The sequence below is a fragment of the Sarcophilus harrisii genome, chromosome 4 (assembly GCF_902635505.1).
Source record: "Sarcophilus harrisii chromosome 4, mSarHar1.11, whole genome shotgun sequence".
Classification (NCBI taxonomy): domain Eukaryota; kingdom Metazoa; phylum Chordata; class Mammalia; order Dasyuromorphia; family Dasyuridae; genus Sarcophilus; species Sarcophilus harrisii.
In genome coordinates, this window is record NC_045429.1 from 346,793,243 (window position 1) to 346,816,119 (window position 22,877).

The 22,877-nt window shown below is 36.7% G+C and overlaps 1 protein-coding gene across 1 annotated transcript in view; it reads left to right on the forward strand.

Annotated features, from left to right (window-relative positions):
* Window positions 1-22,877, forward strand: part of ANKFN1 (ankyrin repeat and fibronectin type III domain containing 1) — a 325,952-nt gene that overhangs the window by 172,055 nt on the left and 131,020 nt on the right. Inside the window, exons 4-6 of the mRNA XM_031966442.1 lie at window positions 1,631-1,841; window positions 17,311-17,505; window positions 19,252-19,365. Coding sequence (XP_031822302.1) covers window positions 1,631-1,841; window positions 17,311-17,505; window positions 19,252-19,365 — 520 coding nt within the window. The remainder of the gene's footprint in view (window positions 1-1,630; window positions 1,842-17,310; window positions 17,506-19,251; window positions 19,366-22,877) is intronic.

Below are 22,877 nucleotides of genomic sequence, written 5' to 3' on the forward strand. Positions count from 1 at the left end.
TTGATGATGGAAAGATAACAATGTAGCAGTGAACATAAAAAGTATTGACTTCAAAAATCTTTACTGTATCACAATTGAATCCCATTCCAGACAATTCAGAGAGAAATGTGATCAATGAAATGGTTTCTCCCCACACAACAAAGCAGTTGCCTAATGATCCAGCTAAGATACAAACAATATAGTTGACAAAGGAGTAGACTTGCAGTGAGGAATACCCAAGTTAAATGTCGCATCTGACATTTGTCATCCATAAGACCACAGCTAAGTCACTGAGCCTCCCCAAGTCTCTCTGTGAAATCTCTATCTCCTATCTTTCCAGGCTTCCTTCAGGACTCAGCCTACCTTCTGAAAATGACTTTTTCAAGTTCCTTTTTCCCATCACCATTGCTAATACCTTCCCTCAGACATTACCACTCATTTGCATTGTATATATCTTATATGTACATCTTTTTTGCATGTTGTCTTCCTCACTTAAAAGTCAAGTTTCTAAGGAACAGAAGCATGGTTTTGCTTTTCTTTGTATGTATCTCCAAAGCTTAAAACAGCACCTGACACATAGTAAGAGTTCAATAAACTCTTATTGACCAATTGTAGTTCCTAGCACAACAGCAGTGTTGTAAAGCTGAAAAGAAAGAATGTATATAAATTGTTTCACAAACTTTAAAGTACTGCATGAAGAACAATGTGTTCAGTCAAAAGATTTGGAGTCAAAGGACCTTCCCTCAAATCACTTTTGTCTGTATAACTCTGGGTAAGCTTTGCTGAGCTTTAATTACCTCATCAAAATGATGAGATTATCTAACATTATATGGATACTATAATATTAATATATATAATGACATTTGTTTTATTTTATTGCATTTGTTATTTTTGTAGCTAACAATAATAATATAATATGATATGTGATACAATATAATTTAATATCAATTATATTGGTTAGTATTTCTGTTATGCATTATAGTCCTTAGTTATAATTCTAAATTATATATAAGATATATTCAATTATTAATTATATTAATGATTTATGATATTAGTTGTATGTTACAATTATACCTTTCACATCCCATTTCCCCTCATCACAGTTCTGATATATCAAGGTTCAACTTAAGAAATTAAATGGGAACTTGGGGGTGGAGTGGGGTTTGAGAAAAACACATATGAAGCCCACAACCCAGAAAAGATTTAGAATCTCAGAAATGCACAACATGTATACAGCATTATTTACTGACTCCAGTTTTACAATAAGGTACTACAAGTATCCCATAAAAGGAAAAAGAGAAAAATCAAACTTCTATATATGGGAGGGCAAAACAATTTTATGTGGATTTTCCAGATTTTGGGGACATCATACCCCTAACCCCTGAAATGTGGAAGGGGTAATTGTATATACTGGATAATGATGATGATGATGATCCACCAACCTAAGAAACTGATAACTTGGGTTGACCACTAGAAGGAACATTAGAATTCACCTAATGCAACCAACCTACTTTACCAGTGAGGAAGGTAAGACCAAGATTGATTTAGGCACTTGTCCAAGTTCACATAGGTAGAATAAGCCATAGAAGTAAGATTCAAATTCAGGTCCTCTTCCCCTGCTGACTTGATTTGTATTTTTATCCTCCTTCAGAACTTCCAGGGCAATGAAGCAATGTTCGAGGCTGTGGAGCAGCAGGACATGGATGCTGTGCAGATACTTCTGTATCAATATACTGCTGAAGAACTAGACTTAAATACACCTAACAGTGAAGGCTTGACACCTTTGGATATTGCTATCATGACCAACAATGTGCCTATTGCAAGACTTCTCCTGAAAACAGGTGCCAGAGAGAGTCCACACTGTAAGTAAAACTCAGAGCAGAATTTATGTAAGGCTGCTACTTAGCATGTCAATTTAATGGCAAGAAAGGTTTTTCAAAGTTTTTCTGAAGCGCCAGAAGGGATATTAGAATTCACCTAATGCAACTTACCTATTTGCTTTATAGATGAGGAAAGTGAAGAAAGAGGACTGATTTTAAAATCTTTAATACATTTTCATGTGTAAACCCTTTGAAAATAATAGACTTGATATAGAAAGAGACATTGTCAAGCTGAGCATCAGGGGTTGCTTTAAAATAGTGTACACTGATTCTTTTTTTAAAAATTTTAATAGATTTTTATTTACAAGTTATATGCATTGGTAATTTACAGCACTGACAATTGCCAAACATGTACACTGATTCTTAAAGGGAAGGAGCTTCCTCATAATAATATTTCCAGAGCTTTAAATGCTCTTGATGATTTCACCAAGTGATACTAGAAGGCATGGGTCACATGAAGGAGCAGAGAATCTGTGTTTGTGTGCATATGTGCAGATATGTGTGTATGTGTGCACATGGGCACCATAATGAGCTATTCTTGGAATCATAGATTTAGAGCTGGAAAAGACTCTCAAACATCATCCAGGCCAAGTCTCTCATTTTGGAAATAAAGAAATCTCATCAGGACTAAGCAATTGGGCCACCATCACATAGGCAGTGCGAAATAGCCAACATTTAAACCCTGGTCTTTTCCCCTCTGTTCCATGGTCTTTCTATAATTTCTTTTGTTGGGGCAATGTGGCACAGTAGATCATGGGCCCAAAGAAGTCCAATCTGCAAGAAAAACTACTGAGACAGAACTCTAAGCTAATAAGAAATTATTAAAGGAATCTGGCCCTGTTTAATGATTAGGAGCCAAGATTTTCTCCACAATTTGAGATGCCCCCCTTCCTCCAGTGTCTTAGTTTTTAATAGTGCTTGAGACCCAGGTGATACAAAAGAGGACTCTGACCTTGATCTTCCAGGAGGATCCACATAAAAATCCCATTAGCTGACATGTCTTGCTCTTTCAAGAGGTCCTACTGAGTTAGTGGGCAGACTCATGGACTGGGATGATGGTTGTGATATCAAAGTATCCCACCCTGGACAATAGGAGAGAGGCAGACCATGGGCTGGCAAACTGTCACTTGCTGGCCAAGTGCTTATAGCCATCTCCCTACATGGGGCAATAGAGGGGTAAAGGAGAAAGGGGAATCAAAAATAGCTGGAGTACTTTTCATATCATTGAGTCATCTCCATCACACTGGACTTGATTTCCCATCTAGTAGGAATAAAGGAGCTCCTCTAGTTAAGCTTCCTCTGATTAAACAAATTCAATTCATAACAATCAGATGAACTTATGATTTAGAGTTTAAGATAAAAACTAGACTGACTAAATATACATTGATAGGTGAGTATAATACTAATCAATTGCTAAAATCACTACCTCTGTGGAATCAGATGAAATTGATTAATACTAATTGGAATAAAATAGAGGTCCAATTAATCATCCATCACAAAATGGAGTATATATTAGACTGTATATCAGAAAGACCATACATGAAAATAGTATAACATGACTGTAATATCTACTATGTGGAAGGTTGAATCTGGTGGATCAATCAAGCATGACATTTTAAGATGTAGTGAACTGATCCATTTGGTTTTGCATTGTTTGCCTCTAACACGTGAACTCCTGGGAACAAAGGACCACCAAGATACCTAAGGGCTCAACCAGGCCCATTTTGGAAACAGAGGCAAGCCAAACCTTCAAAATCAATCAGCAGTGAGAGCAGGCCCATTAGCTACCTCTGGACTTTCAGTCTGGGCAAGATAAGAAGATTCAGTCTCAAAACAGACAAACAAAAATACTTTGGATTTAAATCTTGCTTCAAATTAAGTATATAACTTTGTGTGCACAAACTTTAATCTTTACATGCCTCGGTTTCCTCCTATCTTAAGAAAGGAATAATAATAGCATCTACCTCATATGACTGTGAAGACCACTTGAGCTAATACCTAGAAAGTATTTAGCAGACTTAATGAATGTCAGATATTTTTTTAAAAATGTCTCTGTCTTAATTTAAATGTCAGCTATCATTTCACTATTCCATAGAGCACAGAATACCAGCAGCAATTGAGAAAGCCTAATAAGTATATTGTTTATAAACCATAATATGTATGACCTATGGCTCCACTGAAATGAATCAAGCCCAGCTAGAAGCCTTTACTTGAACTATAAACAGCCCATGACATTTAATGCCCACATTGGCTTATAATCATTGTTTTATGTTTTCTCTGACAAATTCAGGAATGAACACTCATTTTCTAAGTACTTACTATGTGCTAAACTCTGGGGATACAAACCAAAGAGTGAGAGAAATAGAAAGAGAGACAGACAGACAGACACAGAGAAAGACAGGGACAGAGACAGAGAGATAGCTAAAGAGACACAGAGAAACAGAGACAGAGAAAGAAAAAGAGACAGAGGGCCAGAGACAGAAATAGAGATAGAGACAGAGAAAAAGACAGAGAGAGACAGAGAAAAAAAGAGAGAGAGAAAGGGAGAAGGAAGGAGGAAGGGGAAAAAGGAGGGAGGGAGGAGTAGGGAAAGAGGGAGATAAGGAGGGAGAGGGAGTCCCTCCTCTTAGGGACTTTACAATTTGATTGAAGACAATATATAAAAGAAAGCTTAGCTGTAGAATAGATGCAAAGGTCCTGAAATCCAAAAAAAAAAAAAAAAAAAAAAAGTCAGCAGAGAGGCAGAAGGCAAAGATGATGTTCTCAGGTTTTATGATAGTGCCAGCCAAGGCTCTGCAGAGCATAAAGGCAGGGAGGATGATAAAATCTGGTTGTCCTCCATCTCACCAGAGAAAAAAGAGTGGGTAACTACCACTTCATGCAAGCCCTGTCAAGAAGCTGAGTCCCATGTTAAGTATGGGGTATACAAAGATAGAAATAAAACAATAACCCTCGGGTTATTATTCAATACTCCATTACTGTAGTATTCTTAAGGGTTAAACACAGCTAACACTGGCTCACTTGACTCCTAAAGAACGGTGCAGGGTGGATAATGTGGAAACATTTGTTTCCTCCCAAATTTCAATATCTTCTACCTTAAAAACTCCTCACTCTAGGCACATAGGACAACTCATATTTAAAAAAAAAAAACTTATCTCTGTTTTTCTTTAATCCATAACCCTCCTCCTATTTTGTCTGGAAACTTGAGGAATTGGTTTTAGTGGAAACTGAATCTAAAAGAATGACATTTTCAAGAAGAGTTTATTACTTTTTTGAGGGAAGCAGAGGATTTAAAGAAATGAACTTGTAAAGGTAGAATTAAACAAAAAAGTTAAGGATGGGGAATTTTTGTCACTATGAAATTTATTCTGCAATAACATCTTTCCCAATGAACCAGCAAGGGAGGGCTTGGAGGGAGAATCAATGGGTCTGAATACCGAGAATGCAAACTGAGCAGCATTCTATGTGAAGAAACAAGGAGACTATTCATCCAGATGTTGCCACTACCATCCCTGCAGTGGGTTGTATGAAACATTAGATCTACTTACCTGGATGCTGCAGAGACTTCTGCACTTTCCATGAAAATAGTGAGACACCCCCCACACCAAACCCCTTGTGCATATTTAAACCTCATTTTTAAAAAGTCCAAATCTTTAACACCAAAATTGAAGCCAAAACAAAGGTTAAGTAGTCACCTATCCTCTTTGGCCCCCTATAGAATAGTCCCTGGTGATATGATCACATGCTGATTAGACTGATAAGAGGTTGCATAAGTCCTTTGTCTCCATTAGACCACACAAACTAGTTTAATGGAAAGAACATTAGACTTAAGAGTGTTCAAATGCTGCCTAAGAAACTTATTAACTATATGATTTGGGGCAAGTCACTTAACCTGGAGAACCTCAAGTCTCTACTCTTTAAAAAGGAAGAATTTGGATTCTGATTGCTGAAATCTCTTCTAACTCTTATGAACTCAGAAAAAAATTAGCATCGTGGCAAAAAATAGACTCACAACTAACTCACAAACACAATTGAAAATGAGATTTGTGATGCCTTTAGTCACCCGACTGAACCCAACTCCCCTCCTTTTTTTCTGTTTGCTAGAATCCAACAGTATGTTTCCCTTGGCTCTGTTCTTTGCACAAAGGTGTTCCAATTAGAGCAAGGTCAGGATAGAGTAAGGTAATCTGTTCTCTAGGATTTTCAGTTCATTTTCTATATCAAGTTCAAATGTGGGCAAACTGTTTTAACTCAATTCAGCAGTCTCACTCATGAGAAAAATCATGGCCTCCCATCAAAATCAGATAAACGAAAACCTGCCATAAATGGTTCCCTGGAAGATACAGAGGCATATTATGGGTGTGGATGATTACATTTGGCATCCTTTATCTGAAGGTCTGAAAGCAATTTCAGACTACAACTTAGTGGCTTATAGTTCTGTCTCCGTTTCGTAGCAATACAAATTGAGATACAGAGACCTAGTGACCTTCATCATATCATTGCATGAGGTCATTTGAAGGTCATCCAGTCCAATCCCCTTACTTTTCCAATGAGAAAATTGAAGCTCAGAGAGAAGTGATTTACCCAATGCTATGCAGATAAGAGGGACTTCAAACCAGTCGCCCTGACTCTAAACACAGCTTTCTCTCCATGATACCATATTGCCTCAGTCACAATTCATCACCCTGAGCTTAACTTTCCCTATCTATAATTGAGGAGGTCTCTTCTACTCTGACTCAATAATCCTTTGATTCTAGACCTTGGCTTATGACTTGTTACCCAGTATCCCAGACTTTCGCCTGAAATTCATTTTCAGTCCTATAGAGAGATGGACAATTCAACAATAGAAATTACTGAATTTACTGAAAACAACCCCAAAAATACTCATTCAGAACTACACTCGTCCCCAAGGCTAAAGTGTATGACTAAAATACATAAAAAACAAATCCTCTGGTTAGTCAGTCATCTTTATTAACTGCTTCTTATGTCCTCCTGCCTCTAGGTGGCAGTCCAGTAGTGCAGAATCATATTACTTATAAAAACAACCAAAACAATTCCTTCTTCAAGGATTATTGGGATAGAAATTATTTATTTCCTCCCTATCTAATGGGATAAGAGAATATATTTGAATAGCAACCCAAGTGTAGGTGTCTATAAGGCACTTCACTGAAGAAAGTCTAGACCTATAAAAAATCACTTAGTATCTATGGATGGCCTTAAGGATTTGTGAATATATATATATATATATATATATATATATATATATATGCCTATAGACGTGTGTTCTTATTTCCAACTGCAAAGACACATGCACATTTACATAAATACATAGGGTATAGGGAAAAGAACATTAAGTTTGGGGTTCAAATGACAACTCGTCTCTGTGATCTTAAGGATTCATTTAACGTCTTTGGGCCTCAGTTTCCTCATCTGTAAAAAGAGTAAAAAACATGACTACTGAGACTTCTTTCAATTCTAAAATTATGATACAAATCTTTCCCTTTTTTCCTCACATTCTGTCCTTTCCCTGATTTTTCACCTCCCTCCCATTACCATACATTATAACCTTTGGCACAGCCTTGAATAAGGGTATTGGAGAGACTCTAATCCAGGGGTTCTTAACCTGAATCAATGAACTTTTAAAACATATTTTGGTCTTAATATCCAATGTAATTGATTTCTATTGGTATTCTACATAGTTTATTTTATGAATTTAAGAACACTATTCCAGGAAGTCCATGGATTTCACTAGACTAACAAAGGGTGCATGATATTAAAAGGGATTAAGAACACTTGACATAATCCAATCCTTTTTTTTAAAGGAAGCTGAGGGTTAGGAAGGTGAAATTACCTTTTGGGGGGTCTGAAACATACTAGCAGAACTAGAACTCAGATCTCTATTCTCTGATGTGATAATCCACTTTCTTTCCACTAAATTATATTATTTCTCAAAATACCTATAAAATCATGTCGATGAAATATGCAATTATTTGCAGCTACTCTTGGGAACATTGGTCCCCCAAAAGCTCTATACTTCACTGCAGGAAGACAATAATGACACAGCAATGGAAAATGCTGAGAGCCATACACACACTAACCTTACCACCTCCTATTTTATACAATGAAATCTGACAGCATTAGAGGAGATTGAAAGGGAGAAAGGAATAGCCATCTCTGCCTTGTACCCTATGTCTTCCCCTTCCTTCTGGAGCAAAGAAACTGCCATCTCACTTATACTTCCAATTATGACCCCTTTAGCGAGGACACATTATAGGTTCACAGTTTTTGTTTGTGGGTTTTTTTTTTCTACTGATTACTGGTTTCATTGCTAAGTGACATTCTATAAATTTGAGATTACTAGCTGTGGGAAGGAGAAGATATCTATTTCTTCTCTTATCTCACTTGTATCTGTTCCCTAGTCTTATAACTACCAGCCAGACAGCTAGGTTTCTGAATTCCCTCCTAATCCATAGGACAGCCAGGAGAAATCCTTTTGGATTTATGATTGTTAATGTAGCTATGGGATAAGATAAGATGGGATAAGAGGTCACCTAAACCAACCCAATTATTTAACAAATGAAAAAACTAAATTCATAATAGTCAAGTGATTGCCCAAGGTCAGTGGCAAAGGTGGGATTTGAACCCAGATTCTCTGATTCCAAATTGAAGGATGATCTGAAATTCCCTTAAAAGGTATATAGGGGACTACATAAGAACACTAGAATCATTACTTTATACCTGTACCTCTTCCTTGACCCCAAGATTAACAAATTTTGACCAGATTTTACTAGATTTTAGGATTGATTAGGCAATCCTGCCGGCTTAGCTGTGGTTAACTTTTTACTATTTCTCCTTATTGGGAAAAAAACAACAACAAGGAACATATTTGCCATCATTGACAAGGATCATTCACAAGAACATGCCATTTCTCTGAAGGCAATTCCAAAAGATGAGCTCCAGAAACATTTTTTATCAAAGTCAGCATCATTGGAGAGAATGAGTCACCTCCTAAAATGACTCCTTTTAAAAAGGATGACAATCTAAATTCTAGTCTGTCTATTTAAAAAAAAAATCAGTCCCATGATTTTATAGTCACACATCTGAGCCGTTGTCAAGACAACGATGTCAATTCAGTGGAAACAGAAACAGTTTGAATAAACATATGGGTGGATTGACAGGTTTTTTTCCCCCATTCTTCAATCCATTGTTTAGGCATCCTGTAGATAGAATCCAAGTCAAAGTTGCCTCTTCTGAAGTATAGTTATAGTAGGCAGCTATCTTGTTTCATCCTTGAGTAATCTGATTTCACTAGCTAATGTATTTTTGTTAATCTTCAATCATTTCAGTTGTGTCCGACTCTTTGTGATTCCTTTTGGGATTTCCTTGGCAAAGATGCTGGAGTGGTTTGCTCTTTCTTTCTCCAGCTTATTATATGGATGAGGAAATTGATGCAAACAGGATTAAGTGGCTTGCCCAGAGTCACATAGCTAGTCTGTATCTGAGGTCAGATATAAACTCAGGAACGAGTTTTTTTGACTCCAGGTCCAGCACTCTGTCCACTGTGTCACTTTGCTATGTTTTAGAGTGGCTCAATAGATTTTACCAGAGAATCTGGTATAATCATTTCAGTATAAATCTCTCTATTTCCCTTTTTAGAGTTTGTAAAATGTGGGTCATCAATGATCCTCCATGCCAAAAATGAAGTTTTTTTTTTTCAGATATCACCAACATTAATAGACACATTCAATCAATTGGTCAATCAATCATTCAACATGTTCTATATTCTATATTTAGGTGCTGTACTAGAGATACAAAGAATGAAATAATCCCTACATGGGAGGAGTTTACATTCTAATGGGTGAGACAGTTACATCCAAAGATCAAACATATATGTTTATATATATATATGTGTGTGTGTGTGTGTGTGTGTGTGTGTGTACATATATATACATAAATACAAAGAAAGTGAATACATGCAAATATATCCTCAAAAGGTCAATATAAGGTAATTTAGGAGGCAGGACATTAAAGTAGTTGGAGTATTAAGAAAAACTTGAGTGGAGAGAAAGATTTCAGGGAAACCAATCAGGAAGCTCTTACAATAATCTGAGTGAGAAGTAGAATGTGAACAGATAGATTTAATAATAAGAAGAAAAGACCTTATATAGCACCTACTATATGCCAAATACTGCAAATATATTATTTTATCCTCAATATAACCCTGAAAAGTAGATGCTAATATCATCCCCATTTTACAGTTGAGGAAACTAAAGAAGACAGAGGTTAAGTATTACACAATTAGTGTTTGAAGAAGGTTTTGAATTTAAGTTTACTAACTCCAAGCACAACACTCTCCACTGTACCAAGTAGCTGCCCCTGGTTCCAATCAAAGAATTCCATTTCTGGAAGAGACCTCAATGCCAATCTAAGCCAAGCCAAATTCCATTAAGAAAACTAATTTTACCATGCCTAGCAAATTGAAGCCTTGATTTACTTGAATCCTCCAGTAAAGGGGATCCCACTTTTGAATTTTAAAACATCCAGTCCACATTACAATAGCTCTAGTTGTTACTAAGTTGTTGGGTTTTTTTTGTTTTTTTTTTTTACTTCAAGCCTAACTTTGACCCTTCACTATTTCCATTTATTGTCCCTAGTTCCACAGAACAATAACCTTTCTTCCACAGAACAACTTTTAAAACAGTTTGGAGCACCAAAATAGTGCAATGGATAGGGGACCTAAAGATAAAAAGACTCATTTCCCTGAGTTCAGATCTTGCCTTAGACATTTTCTACCTATGTGACTCTAGCCAAATCACTTAACCCTGTTTGCCTCAGTTTCCTGATCTGTAAAATGAGCTGGAGAAGGAAGTAGCAGACCTCTCCAGTATCTTTGCTAAGAAAATCCCAAATGGGGCCATAGTCAGACATGACTGAAACTGACTGAATGATAGTTATCATGTCCACACCAACCTTCTCTTCATAAAGCTAAACAACTCTATTTACTTCAAATAACTTTCTTGTGTGACATGAGCTCAAGTTCCTTCACCATTTTCATGGCTCTATTTGGCTCATTCTACAATTTTCCAGTTTTCTTTCTAATATTTGATACCTAGAATTGGGCTGACCTAGGGAAGAGTACAATCCACTGGCTTATTATTTCCCTAATCCTAAAAACTCTTTATCTTCATGTGATCTAAAATCACAGAAACCAGCATATTTGACCTCCCTATTAAATTGTTGAGCCCTATGGAACTTGGAGGCCCTAGGTAAAAAATAATTTCTATTTTGTGTTCAAAGCCTTTCCTATGCTGTCCCTTTCCTACCTTTCCTGTCTTGTTACATATTAATCATATTAAATTTCATAACACATTCTGCAATCAAATAATGTTCTCCTCCTTGCTGTTCCTCAAAGCAGACACTTCATTTCCTGATTCTTGACATTTTGGAGGGGACTGGCTTCCATGCCTGAAATATTCTCTCTCTCCATCTTCATTTCTCTTGGCTTCCTTTAAATCCCAGTTAACATCCTGTTTTCTATGAGAAATATTTTTGATGCCTCTTAATATTAATGCCTTCACTCTATTGATTATCTTCAATTTACCCTATATATAGCTTATTTGTACATAATTATTTACATACTGATTTCCCCTCCATTAGGATTTGATCCCATTGAAAGCAAGGACTATCCTTTACATACACAGCACTTAGCACAATATCTGGTGCACAGTAGGGATTTAATAAATGCTAGTTGAATGAGTGACTATTCTGTACTTATAAAATTGATTTATTGAACCACAATGTTAAAATTTTACATTTATCACTATTTAGTTTTATCCTATTAGGCAATGTCTATCATTCTGGCCTGTCAAGATCTTTTTGGATACTGTCAACTAATAAATTAATTATTCCCCCCAGATTAGTGTCATTGGAAAAGTTGATATTTACTATCTTCTTTTAATAAGGTTACTGATTTTTCTTTTTTTTTTTTTACATTTTGATTGAGTTTTTTAATTATTATAGCTTTTTATATACAAAACACATACATGGGTAATTTTTCAATAACCCTTGCAAAAATTTCAGTTTTAACTTATCCCCTTCTTCCCTCAACCCCTTCCCCTAGATGGCAGATAGTCCCATACATATTAAATATGTTAAAGTATATGTTAGATATAAATATGTATACATATTTATACAGTTATCTTGTTGCACAAGAAAGATCGGATTTAGAAAGAAGGTAAAAATAACCTGAGGAAAAAAAACCAAAAATGCAAGAAAACATATAACAGAAAGAGTGGAAATGTTATGTTGTGGTCCATACTCATTTGCCAGTGTTCTTATTTTGGGTGTAGCTGGTTCTGTTCATTACAGATCAATTGGAACTGATTTGGGTCCTCTCATTGTTGAAGACAGCCACTTCCATCAAAACTGATCATCATATAGTATTGTTTTGAAGTTTATAATGATCTCCTGGTTCTGCTCATTCACTTAGCATCAGTTCATGTATGTCTCTCCAGACCTCTCTGTATTCATCCTGCTTGTCATTCCTTATAAAACAATAATAATCCATAACATTCATATACCACAATTTATTCTACCATTCTTCAATTGGTGGGCATCCATTCAATTTCCAGTTTCTAGCCACTATGAAAAGGGCTGCCACAAACATTTTTGCACATGTGGGTCCCTTTCCCTTCTTTAATATCTCTTTATTTTATTTACCTTATCCAGAGTAATTTTGTCCCTATGCCCTTGATAGAAATTAATTTCATATTTGGCCCTTAGTAGTTTTCTGAGTCTTAAGTAAATATCTAGAACCCAAGTGCACCAATATTGAAAAAGAGTGGGGAGAAGAAAAGGAATTGGGGTTACAGGCACTGAGTCAGGCTCTTGGACTCTGCTGGTAAGAAAATTCATTCATTCTTAGTACATTCCTTATCTTCATGTTCACAGGCTAGGTCTCTGAATTTGTCTGTTTTGCACACTGAGTTCCCCCTGCCATTAATTAGCTCCCCAGGTCTCAGTGACCAAGCTTTTGGTCATCTAACACCACAATAGCATGAAGCCCACATCAGGAGACGGGGAGGGGTCCCTGCCCCAGCTGCCAGCCCACTCACCACCCACTCACAGACCCTCTATTGTACTGGTGAGGAAGGCAATACAGAAAGGACTTTACTGGGCTGGAGGAGAGACAAACAGGAATGAGGCAGGGAGGCCCCCACTTGGAGGTTTCCAGCACTTGTGAGACTAAAAAGGAAAGAGTAGAGCATTGGTGGGGGGGCGTCGAGACAGTGGAGGGTAGAATACAAAGGAAGAAGAGATAGAGCCAAAAAGAAAAGTAGATGGGCAGAATACGCAGTTGGAAAGAAGATACTGGGACTTCTCCATTCATTCAAAGCATCACCAAAGCAAGCCTGAGTATAATTCCACATTTGTCACTTCTCCAATTCCATCACCTATATTTCATTGTATTTATTTTTTAAGTCTTTTTTCTTACTGACAAGATTTTAGATTACTGTGAGGTTAATGAGGAGAGCTAAGTTTGGAATTTTTGTTATTTGGGGAATGTGTATGTTTTAAATTATATGTGATGAGACAAATAATTGATGGATAAAGGTTGTTTTTCTCTAGGTGAACACTTAAACTTTTTCCACTCATGACCCCTTTCCCCCCCAAGAAATTTTTATGTGATCCCAGACATATAGGTATAAAATAGATATACAAATAAAACATTTGCTGATAAAAAAATCATAATTTTACAACCCTCACATTCATTTATGAGACTCATATAGGGTTGCAACCCACAATATAAGAAACTGGTATTTAGGTCAGGAATTCCCAGTATGGAAACTCATTCTACTGATTCAGAAATAATTCTTGAAAACTTACAGTCTTAGAAGACTACTTGCTGTAGTGAGAGTTTAAGTGACTTGGCAGTAGCCACATAGCTAGTATATCTCAGAGACAGGGCTTAAACCCTGATATTTCTGTCTCCAGAGATAACACAGCATAGGATATGAAGTCAAGAACTAGAATGGAATCCTGCTTAGCCATGTGCTACCTATATTCTCAAACTTCCCAGCACCTGAAGCTCCTTTGTCCCCCAACACCCAATCATCCATACCTCCCTATCACTCTGGAATCTCTCTCTGTCAGGCTGGCTCCCTCTTTACACTGGTGAATGCCTCCTGGAGTCTCCATTCAAATCCCACCTCAGACATTAACTTGCTGTGTGACCCTGGCTAAGCACTTCTGTCTGCTTCAGTTTTCCTATCTATAAAATGAGGATAATAATAGTAAATATTTCCAGAGTTCTTGTGAAGATAAAATGAGATAATATATGTAAAGCATTTTGCAAACTTTAAAATTCTACATACATGCTAATTATTGTTATTGGTGAGGGGTGCTTGAAATAGTATTGTGGTGGTTGTTATTGTTTTGTTGTTGTTGTTTGGAGAAGCCCAGGTTGACCATCTCTCATTGCTTTCCCAGCTTTGTGTTGACATTCCAGACTTTAAAACCTTGCCCCTACAATGGACACCTTTATTCTCCTTATCCTGATTTCTCAGTTCCCCCCTTTTTAAGTCTTCCCCTATTAGACTATAAGTTCCTTGAGCAGAGATACTGTGTTTCTTTTTTAGTTCATATTTGTATTTCCAACATTTATTACAATACCTGATATATAGTAAGAACTTAATAAATGCTAATTTTCTTCCTTTATGCCTGATATTGGATTAAGTCACTTTGGAAAATTAGTTTCCTCATCTGCAAAATGAGATAGTTGGTGTGATAAGAACAAAGCAAACCCAAGGAAAGGACTATGAGAGCAACCCTCTAAAGAAAGTAATTGATATACCATTAATTGTATGTCTTGTTAATGAAGAGACTGAATTTTAGAATGTTTAAGTTACTTGTTTACTTTTACTAAGTGAGGCAATGTAGAACAGTATGAATAGCATCTCCGCTTTAATCAGAGAACCTGGGTTCAAATCTCACCTCAAATCTCACTACCTACTTGGGCTTTCACATTACTTCTATGGGTCTCAGTTTCCTCATCTATAAAGTGAAACAATGTGAGTAGATGACTTCCAAAGCTGTAGAACTATAAACTACATTAAATATAAATGCATCTATAAAACAAATTTAAATTAATTAATTAAGGGAGGAGAATTAGACTGAATGGACTTTTAGTTCCCTTCAAAATTTTAAATCTATGATCTCATAGCTCCAAGGCCAGCTCTCTATCCACTATAATTGCCTCTCAAATCTGATCTCAGTGGGAATATACTTGTATTACACACACACACACACACACACGGATAAATATATATTGTATATAGTATATGTGTTATATGTATATACATACATATAACATATACATTATGTATGGAATTAAAGTGCTGTCACAGCATTTTAACAATCATTTATTAAATGATGCATTCATTCCCCCAAGGTCTGTGTGCAATCATGTAATTCCACCATATGTATACACATATAATAAAAAAAAAATCACTGGATGCTTTAACTAAAGGACAATCCCTCCTTTTCTATACAATTTGGGGAAAGGGGGAGTGGGGATCGAGAGGGGGCAGAGAGTACAGTTACTGGGTCAATTCATCAACCAGAAACCGGTGACATACACTCTGACGCCGAACTCGTGTCTAAAAATACACAAATGTATACGGATTTGTTTGAAACTGTCCAAGCCTATATTTAGGACATTCCCAGCAAGGCTATAATGAGACTGTGTTTGAGAACTTCAGTCACAGCAGACTCTACCATTAATCTGAAGTTAGTTAAATTAACAACATTTAGGACTGGCTTGTCAATCTCCGTGTTCCAGGAAATTGCACCTTGAGGCTACTAATATTGCCAATTTTTCCACCAGAGTGTGTGCGGGCGCGTGTGTGTATGTGTGTGTATTTTTTTTTTTTCCTTCAGACCCTCCATGTGCATACACCATCACTGCTTTCTTACATCCACAGCACTTACATTATCATTTATTCTGGCCTCCTTTAGCCTTCCCCAGGGATTTCACATAGTGTAGCTGCTCAGTGAAAGAGTTTTTTAGCTTTATATTTATTTGTTTATTTTTCTGTCATGGCTCATGACTGAGGCTTAAAAAAAAAGTGTGACAGTATTCAGAGTGCGTGATTGACTGCTGGAGCAACATTCATTAACCATGACAAATCTGCAGGAAAACACAGTCCTGAGTGTTCTAAACAGCAGTTAAAAAAAGAGAGACAGAAAGAAAGAAATAATGAAAGTATGAAAGAAAAAGAAAGAAAGAGAGAGAGAGAGAAAGAAAGAGGAAGAAAGAAAAAGAGAAAGAGAAAAAAGAAAAAGGACTAAACTAATTTTTCATTGACCTCATCTGTAAATAAATTTAGTCTGATGGTTAACAAGGGCAATTATAAATTAGTATTCATTTCCTGTAATTAATACAAACATGACTATGAACATGAAGAATATGAATATATAACCACCTAATTTACATTTCAAAATACAGCTCAACAAATTTCCACTTGAATTGTCTTCTTAAATTTCACCCCCATAGCTGAAAGAATGGAATTGCTCTTTCACTTGAGAAGATCTCCTTTGGTCCTTAGGAGCCCTGGGGGTCATAAACTGAAAGGTATTGAACTTAATCTAAAACATCCAACTGAGGAAGCTACTTCTTGAAGTCTCAAATGATTTGGTTCATCTTCTGAATTCCTCTGGAGCCTCCATGATATCACACCTGTTCTTTCTCCCTTATTTCCAGAGTCCTACCATCTAAATGAGGATCTCAGCCACTTGGTGGTGGAAATTTAAATGGCTGTCATTAAAGCAATGATTCTTAAAGTCTTTTTATGCCATGGACTCCTTGCCTAAACTGCTGAAGCCGATGGACTCCACAGAATGCATAAAATAAATAATTTATAAAATAAAATACAGGATTACAAAGAAAACCAACTAATGCATATTGAAATAAAAGTGTATTTTTTTCTCATTCAAGTTCAGAGATTTCCCTTCAATGAGTAACTTTACGCTCCTTGCTCTCATTTCTGAGCCCCCTTTTGCCTTCTCCATTGGAATATAAGCTCTTTGAGGGAAGGAACCGCTTTTATTTATTTTTTCTTCATATTTGTATACCCATAACTATTGTGTCCTTATCTTTTCCTCTTAAAATCTCCAATTTCCTTGCTGGTACAGATCGGTTTTCTGATCCCCTTATTTATTAACATACACTGTCTCTCTTCAAATTCATATATATATATATATATATATATATATATATATATATTTGTCTATTTATACCCACCCAGGATAAAGTCAGCTTTTTAGGGCATAGGGAATAGGACTGTTTTTCTCCTGTCTTTCTCCTGTCTCATGTCCTTCTGTCTCCAGTATCTAACACAGTGTATTGTCCATAATAAGTGCTTAATAAATACTTATATATCTTTCCCTGCAGTCATCAGCCTTGAAAGCAGGTCAACACATCTCAACATCTTGGTCCAAGAAGCGCAACAGAGGGTGAATGAGTTATCTGCCCAGGTGGAGAATGAAGGCTTCAATATGGATAGTACAGATAAAGAGAAACAACTGAAAGCTTGGGAATGGAGATATCGACTCTACAAGCGCATGAAAACAGGCTTTGAACATGCCAGTGAGTAGCAGCAAACTTCCAGATTTGATTAGCTTCTCTTTTTTGAGTCAATTAGTAATCTGTCTTTATTCCTTGGTGGACCACCCATTCAGAATAAGGACAATAGGAACCTAGGCATTGGAAGAAAATGGGAGCAGATTTAGGGGAAGGGATAGATAGATCTCTTGCTCCATTTTCTTATTATTAAGATTCCATGTCTATAACATGTGTCTCCAGTGGCTCCAAGGCTAGACACACTCTCCTATTTCAACTTTCTCCCTCCATGGGTTTTAGAAATGCATGAAAATGGGGCTGTTGACCTGTTTTTAACTTTATGAACTTAAAAAAAAAGTGGGGAAGGTAAGAGTACATGGTTAGAAAAAAAAAAAAAAACTTTTGCTTCCATTATAAGACTTCTAGTAAAAGCACAGGATCTATGTTTTTAATTTTCTGTTGTATTTTGTACCTGTTAATATAAGCTATGACTGAAGTTTAGCAACTGCTAAATGTGAGATAATAAAGAAGATAATTTTCAAATTTTTAAATTTTGCTTTTTCCAACTTCTATTCTTGAAGATAATTATTTGTTAAAGTATTTTGCCTCCATTAAAGCTATTATTAGCACATGAAACTTTCCCTGAGACTATCTCTCAGAGTAAATTCAAATACACTTAAGAAAAGCAAGAGAATTGTCATTAAGGATGTAGACACTTTAACTTAATTAGTTATTCTTAGTATCTGATAGTAAACAGAAACATAATTCATTCATTTGCTAATTATTCTTTCAGGCAGGGAATAGCCAGAGTTCTAGGCTTTGACTGTAATATACACATTGACTCTATATCAAACACAAACAGCTAGATGGTGCTGTTCCTGAAATCCAGTTGGATTTCACTTTAATTCATTCTTAGATACTTGCTAGCTGTGCAACCTTAGATAAGTCACTTACCTTGCCTCCGTTTCCACATCTGTAAAATGATAATATCAATAAAGTGCTTTGTAGACCTTGAAGAGTTATTATTATTATTATTCCAGCAACTTTTTGTTGGGGTATAACATCTACAATGAATAGTGAGTGTAGCCTCAATTATTTATTTACTTTGAAGTAAATGTGATAAAAAAAAGTGCCCATCAATCAATCAACAAGCATTTATTAAGTATGTAGAATATGACAGTCTCTGAGGTCACACACACACATACACACACAAATAATGATCGCTACCCTCAAAGAGCCTACATTCTAATGGGAAAAACAATATACACATATTTGAGTATACATGAAAGATACCCAAGGAAGATATAGGTTACTTGGTGGAGAAGGCTTAGGAGCTAGGGTCCCAGAAGGACTCATGTAGAAGGTGGTATTTGATTCTATCAGGAAGTGTTTCATAGCTATACTTACCTCTTCATCCCCAGCATTTAGCACAATGCTTGACACATAGTATAAAAGAAGGAATAATTGGAATGAATGAATGAAAGAATGAATGGGGAAAAACGTTTCATGAATTTTCAAAGATTCCCTCTTGAGCTAAATAAATGGGAACTGTTATTTGCTTGACCATGAGGCGCACTGGACAGCTCAATAAGTCCATGATGGCATTGAATATCTGAACTGGTTGGCTAACTAGGCTCCTAAGTGACAATGTCCAAAAGTCAGTAGAGATAAAACCTTCTATGGTGTGTATTTCAGGGCACTCTGAAGAGGGGGTAACACTGTTTGAATGAGATTTGCTCTGATGAGCTTCTTGTGTTTTCTCTTCGATCTCAGGACCCCCTGAGGTGCCAACCAATGTCTGTCTCGTGGTAACCAGTAACACATCACTCACTGTCACCTTTCAAGAGCCTCATAGTGTCAACGCAGCTGTAGTGACCAAATATAAAGGTACTGGATTTTAGACATTTTTTCCCCCTTCATTGATCCTTCTGAGGAAAAAAAGAGGTTGTCTAGGGATGGAGTTGTCCCCTGTTCTGTTTGTTTGTTTTCCTTGCTGATATAATCTTCTCTTATGACTGGGCCTTTACTGTTGAAACATTTCCTACTGGGAGCAAAGGAATGACAGTAGATAGAATAGAAAGAAAATCAGTGTAGGGGCCTGAACTGTGAGTCTTAGAGCCCTCAAAAAATAGATGAGATTTTTGATATTTTATTTCCCCAGTATCTGACATGTTGTAGGAACTTCCTAAAAATACTTATTGAATGAATGCTGGACCTCATTATCCAAGCAAAGCGGCTTTGGGCAAAGCCCTCCAATAAGCTTTCATTGGAAAAAGCCTGAGCAGAATCAGTGATGAACCATCAGGGATACACCCAGTTTAGAAATAGAGAAACTGAGGCTCCTAGGACTGCAGTTGTTAGTTTTCTGGAAAGGAATAGTGACTCCATTAGCCTTTTTGCTTCCATCCATTCTTCTGGGAATAATAAAAAATTTAGAGAAATTATTCAGTGGGAGTTAAGTGAGTGTTTGAAGGTTAAATCAAGTTCAGATATTTCTCTAAATGTCTACCTCTTTCCTCCTTTGCATTTTTTTTAAAAAGCAAAAACAGTGCTGGCCAAACAGATGTTACCTTCTTGTGCTTGTGCTTTATTTGTGAGTTCTCTGAAAGCTCTAATTTATCCAAACTGTAAGCTCTTTCATTTTCTACCCCAATACCATGTGTTCCAATAGAATGTAAGCTCCGTGAGGGCTGTAATTCCTTTTTGGAGGCTCTGCAAAAGACCAACAACCCAACTTGGCACATAGTAGGGATCTAGCAAATACTTGAATGAATAAATACCAGAAAATTCCATCAACATTTCCACTTTGACACTTCTCTGAGGAGAATTGTATTTAACGTGGGTTGAGAAAGAAAGGTCACAAATATTCCATTAGTGATATGAGGAGATTAATTAAGCATTATGAATAGAATTGTCTGTTACATCATGAAGTGAATTTCCTGGTGTTAATTTATAAATTGAGTTTTCAACCAGATCGTTCGTGAGAGTTATTTAAAATAGAGGACAAGCTATTGTACCCATAGAAACAGCATGACAATTTTGAAACTATGGATTGGTCTTGATTGCTTAATATAGGAATATCAGCAAAGTTACCAGAGACAGAGCTAATTATTTTGTTTTCCTTATTTAAAAAAAATGAAAAGAAAAGAAGGAACAATGAAGAAATCCACTGAGTAAAATTGCAATTATCCAATTGGTTAGAGGGAAGGTTTAACCAAGCAGTATTTGGGGTTTGGCAAAAACATCTCACACTACTTTCCAGACTTTCTGGGTTCAGCAAAATCCCAAGCCTATTTGGTCAACCACTTTTTCCCCTTAATACTTAAGCTTGTGTGTGTTTGTAAGGAAAAAAAAATGTGATCCTTCTGTTTCTCATTTGTTTACACTCAACTCATCAGCATGCTATTTGGTAACAGTGAGAAGATATCCAAGAAGCTTTTTAACAGCATCTTGTTTATAAGCCCTCTCCTTCAGACCTGAGGCTGGGTGTTGTGACAACCACCAGTAGCGCTTGAGGCTCAAAAGGTTCAAATTCAATTTGAAACCCAGGAGACTTCAGGGATTTCTTGACTGTGCCAAAAGTGCTGTCTGGTTTCTGACCATATCTCCCATGGACGCTGTGATGTGAAGGTATATGCAGTAGAATGCTACTGTTGGACTTTTCCTTGGCTTCAACAGCTCCAAGGATTTTTGGTTCTCCTCTCATCAATTTGCATGAGTTGTTCCATAAAGCTATTTTCAGATACGTCACTACTTTGGATGGGAGCCTCTTTCCAAGTCTTCTTCTCACTTACTTTAGGTACATTTCCTGTTCCCACACAGTTGCTGAAATGGCTTGTCATTTGTTCTTCTGTGAAATTCTGTTGATTCTAGATCGGTGACCAAAATGCAGTCAGTCGACCAAAATGACATTTTGCTGCTCTTTGCTGGAGCTTCAGAAAGGATTCATCCAAATGGTTACATTGTTGACACATAGGATGGCATCTGGTTTGCATCCACCAAATGGGTTGTTTTCTTGATGATTTGGGCTTTGCTTTTTTAACTGGGAATACTCATAGTTGGAGGTTTATTAATGATTAAATTCTGCAGTGATTATTGCAATGCAATAACTATTAAAACCTCCCAGCAAGGGCAACAAGCAAAGTCTGAAATGGTCTGTTTTCCCATCTTATCTTCTAAAGATCTGGACACTGCCAAGTATAATTTCTCTCCTTTATTTTTCTTCACCTTATGGCAAAGCCTTGGAAATTTTCAAGGCTTCTGTCCTTTCACAGATTATGAGTTCATCATAAAAGCTGGTCATTTGTTTATCTGCTTTCTACCATGATCAGACGACCCTCTGGCAGTCATTCTTCCAATTAACATACCAGCTCTTCCCTCCATTTCCTTTCCCATTGCGGGGGTAGGAGTATTATGGAATAGATCATGATGATTTCAAGGAAAATTCCTGACAAATTTCTATCCTAGGAGGAGGCTACTGTCATTTGTGAAAATGCCAGTGACCTACCAGGGGATTCTGATTTTGACCTTAAACATTGGCCTCAGGGTATTTTATCACAATATTTGAGGGTAAATAATACTTGATGATACAGATCTTCCAGGTACCTAAGTTTCTTCCTGGCTGTGACATTTTTGGAAAAACTGCCTTTGGGCTTTCAGATGTTCTAGGTCACAGCATCACCAGTTGCCATGGTAGAAAGAGTCATGAAGAAGATCACTAGCTCTTCACTAGCTAGATACAAATTGAGAGGTGTATCTTGATGTTTCAATGTCTGTTTAGTTCATTAGGTGAAGACCACCTTCCATGACTTCCAAGTTGCCACAATAGTATAGCAGAGGAAACCTGGCTGTAGATTCAAGGAATCTGGGTTCAAATCTCACCTCTTTATGCTTACTATGTGTATGATAGAGTACATCATTAAATCTTCCTGGTCTCAGTTATGTCATCTGTAAAAGGAAGGAATTGTATAATATACAATTATGGTTTTTGAAGACCTTTCTGACAATGAAGAATCTTAGCTCTCATCAACACTTCCCATCCCCGATATAGTCATTAATGGCTGACTTGGAATGAAGAAATGAAGAACCTCAATCATCCTCTATACACAAGGGTCCTCAAACTTTTTAAATAGGGGGCCAGTTCACTGTCCCTTAGACTGTTGGAGGGCCGGACTATAGTAAAAACAAAAACTTTGTTTTGTGGGCCTTTAAATAAAAAAACTTCATAACTCTAGGTGAGGGGAATAAACGTCCTCAGCTGCCACATCTGGCCCATGGGCCGTAGTTTGAGGACCCCTGCTATAGTGTCTTTATACATTCTATCAATTATCCCACCTCATGATGCTCCTATTACTCTCAGAATATGCTAAAAACTACAAAAACTCCTGCCTTAGCAATTA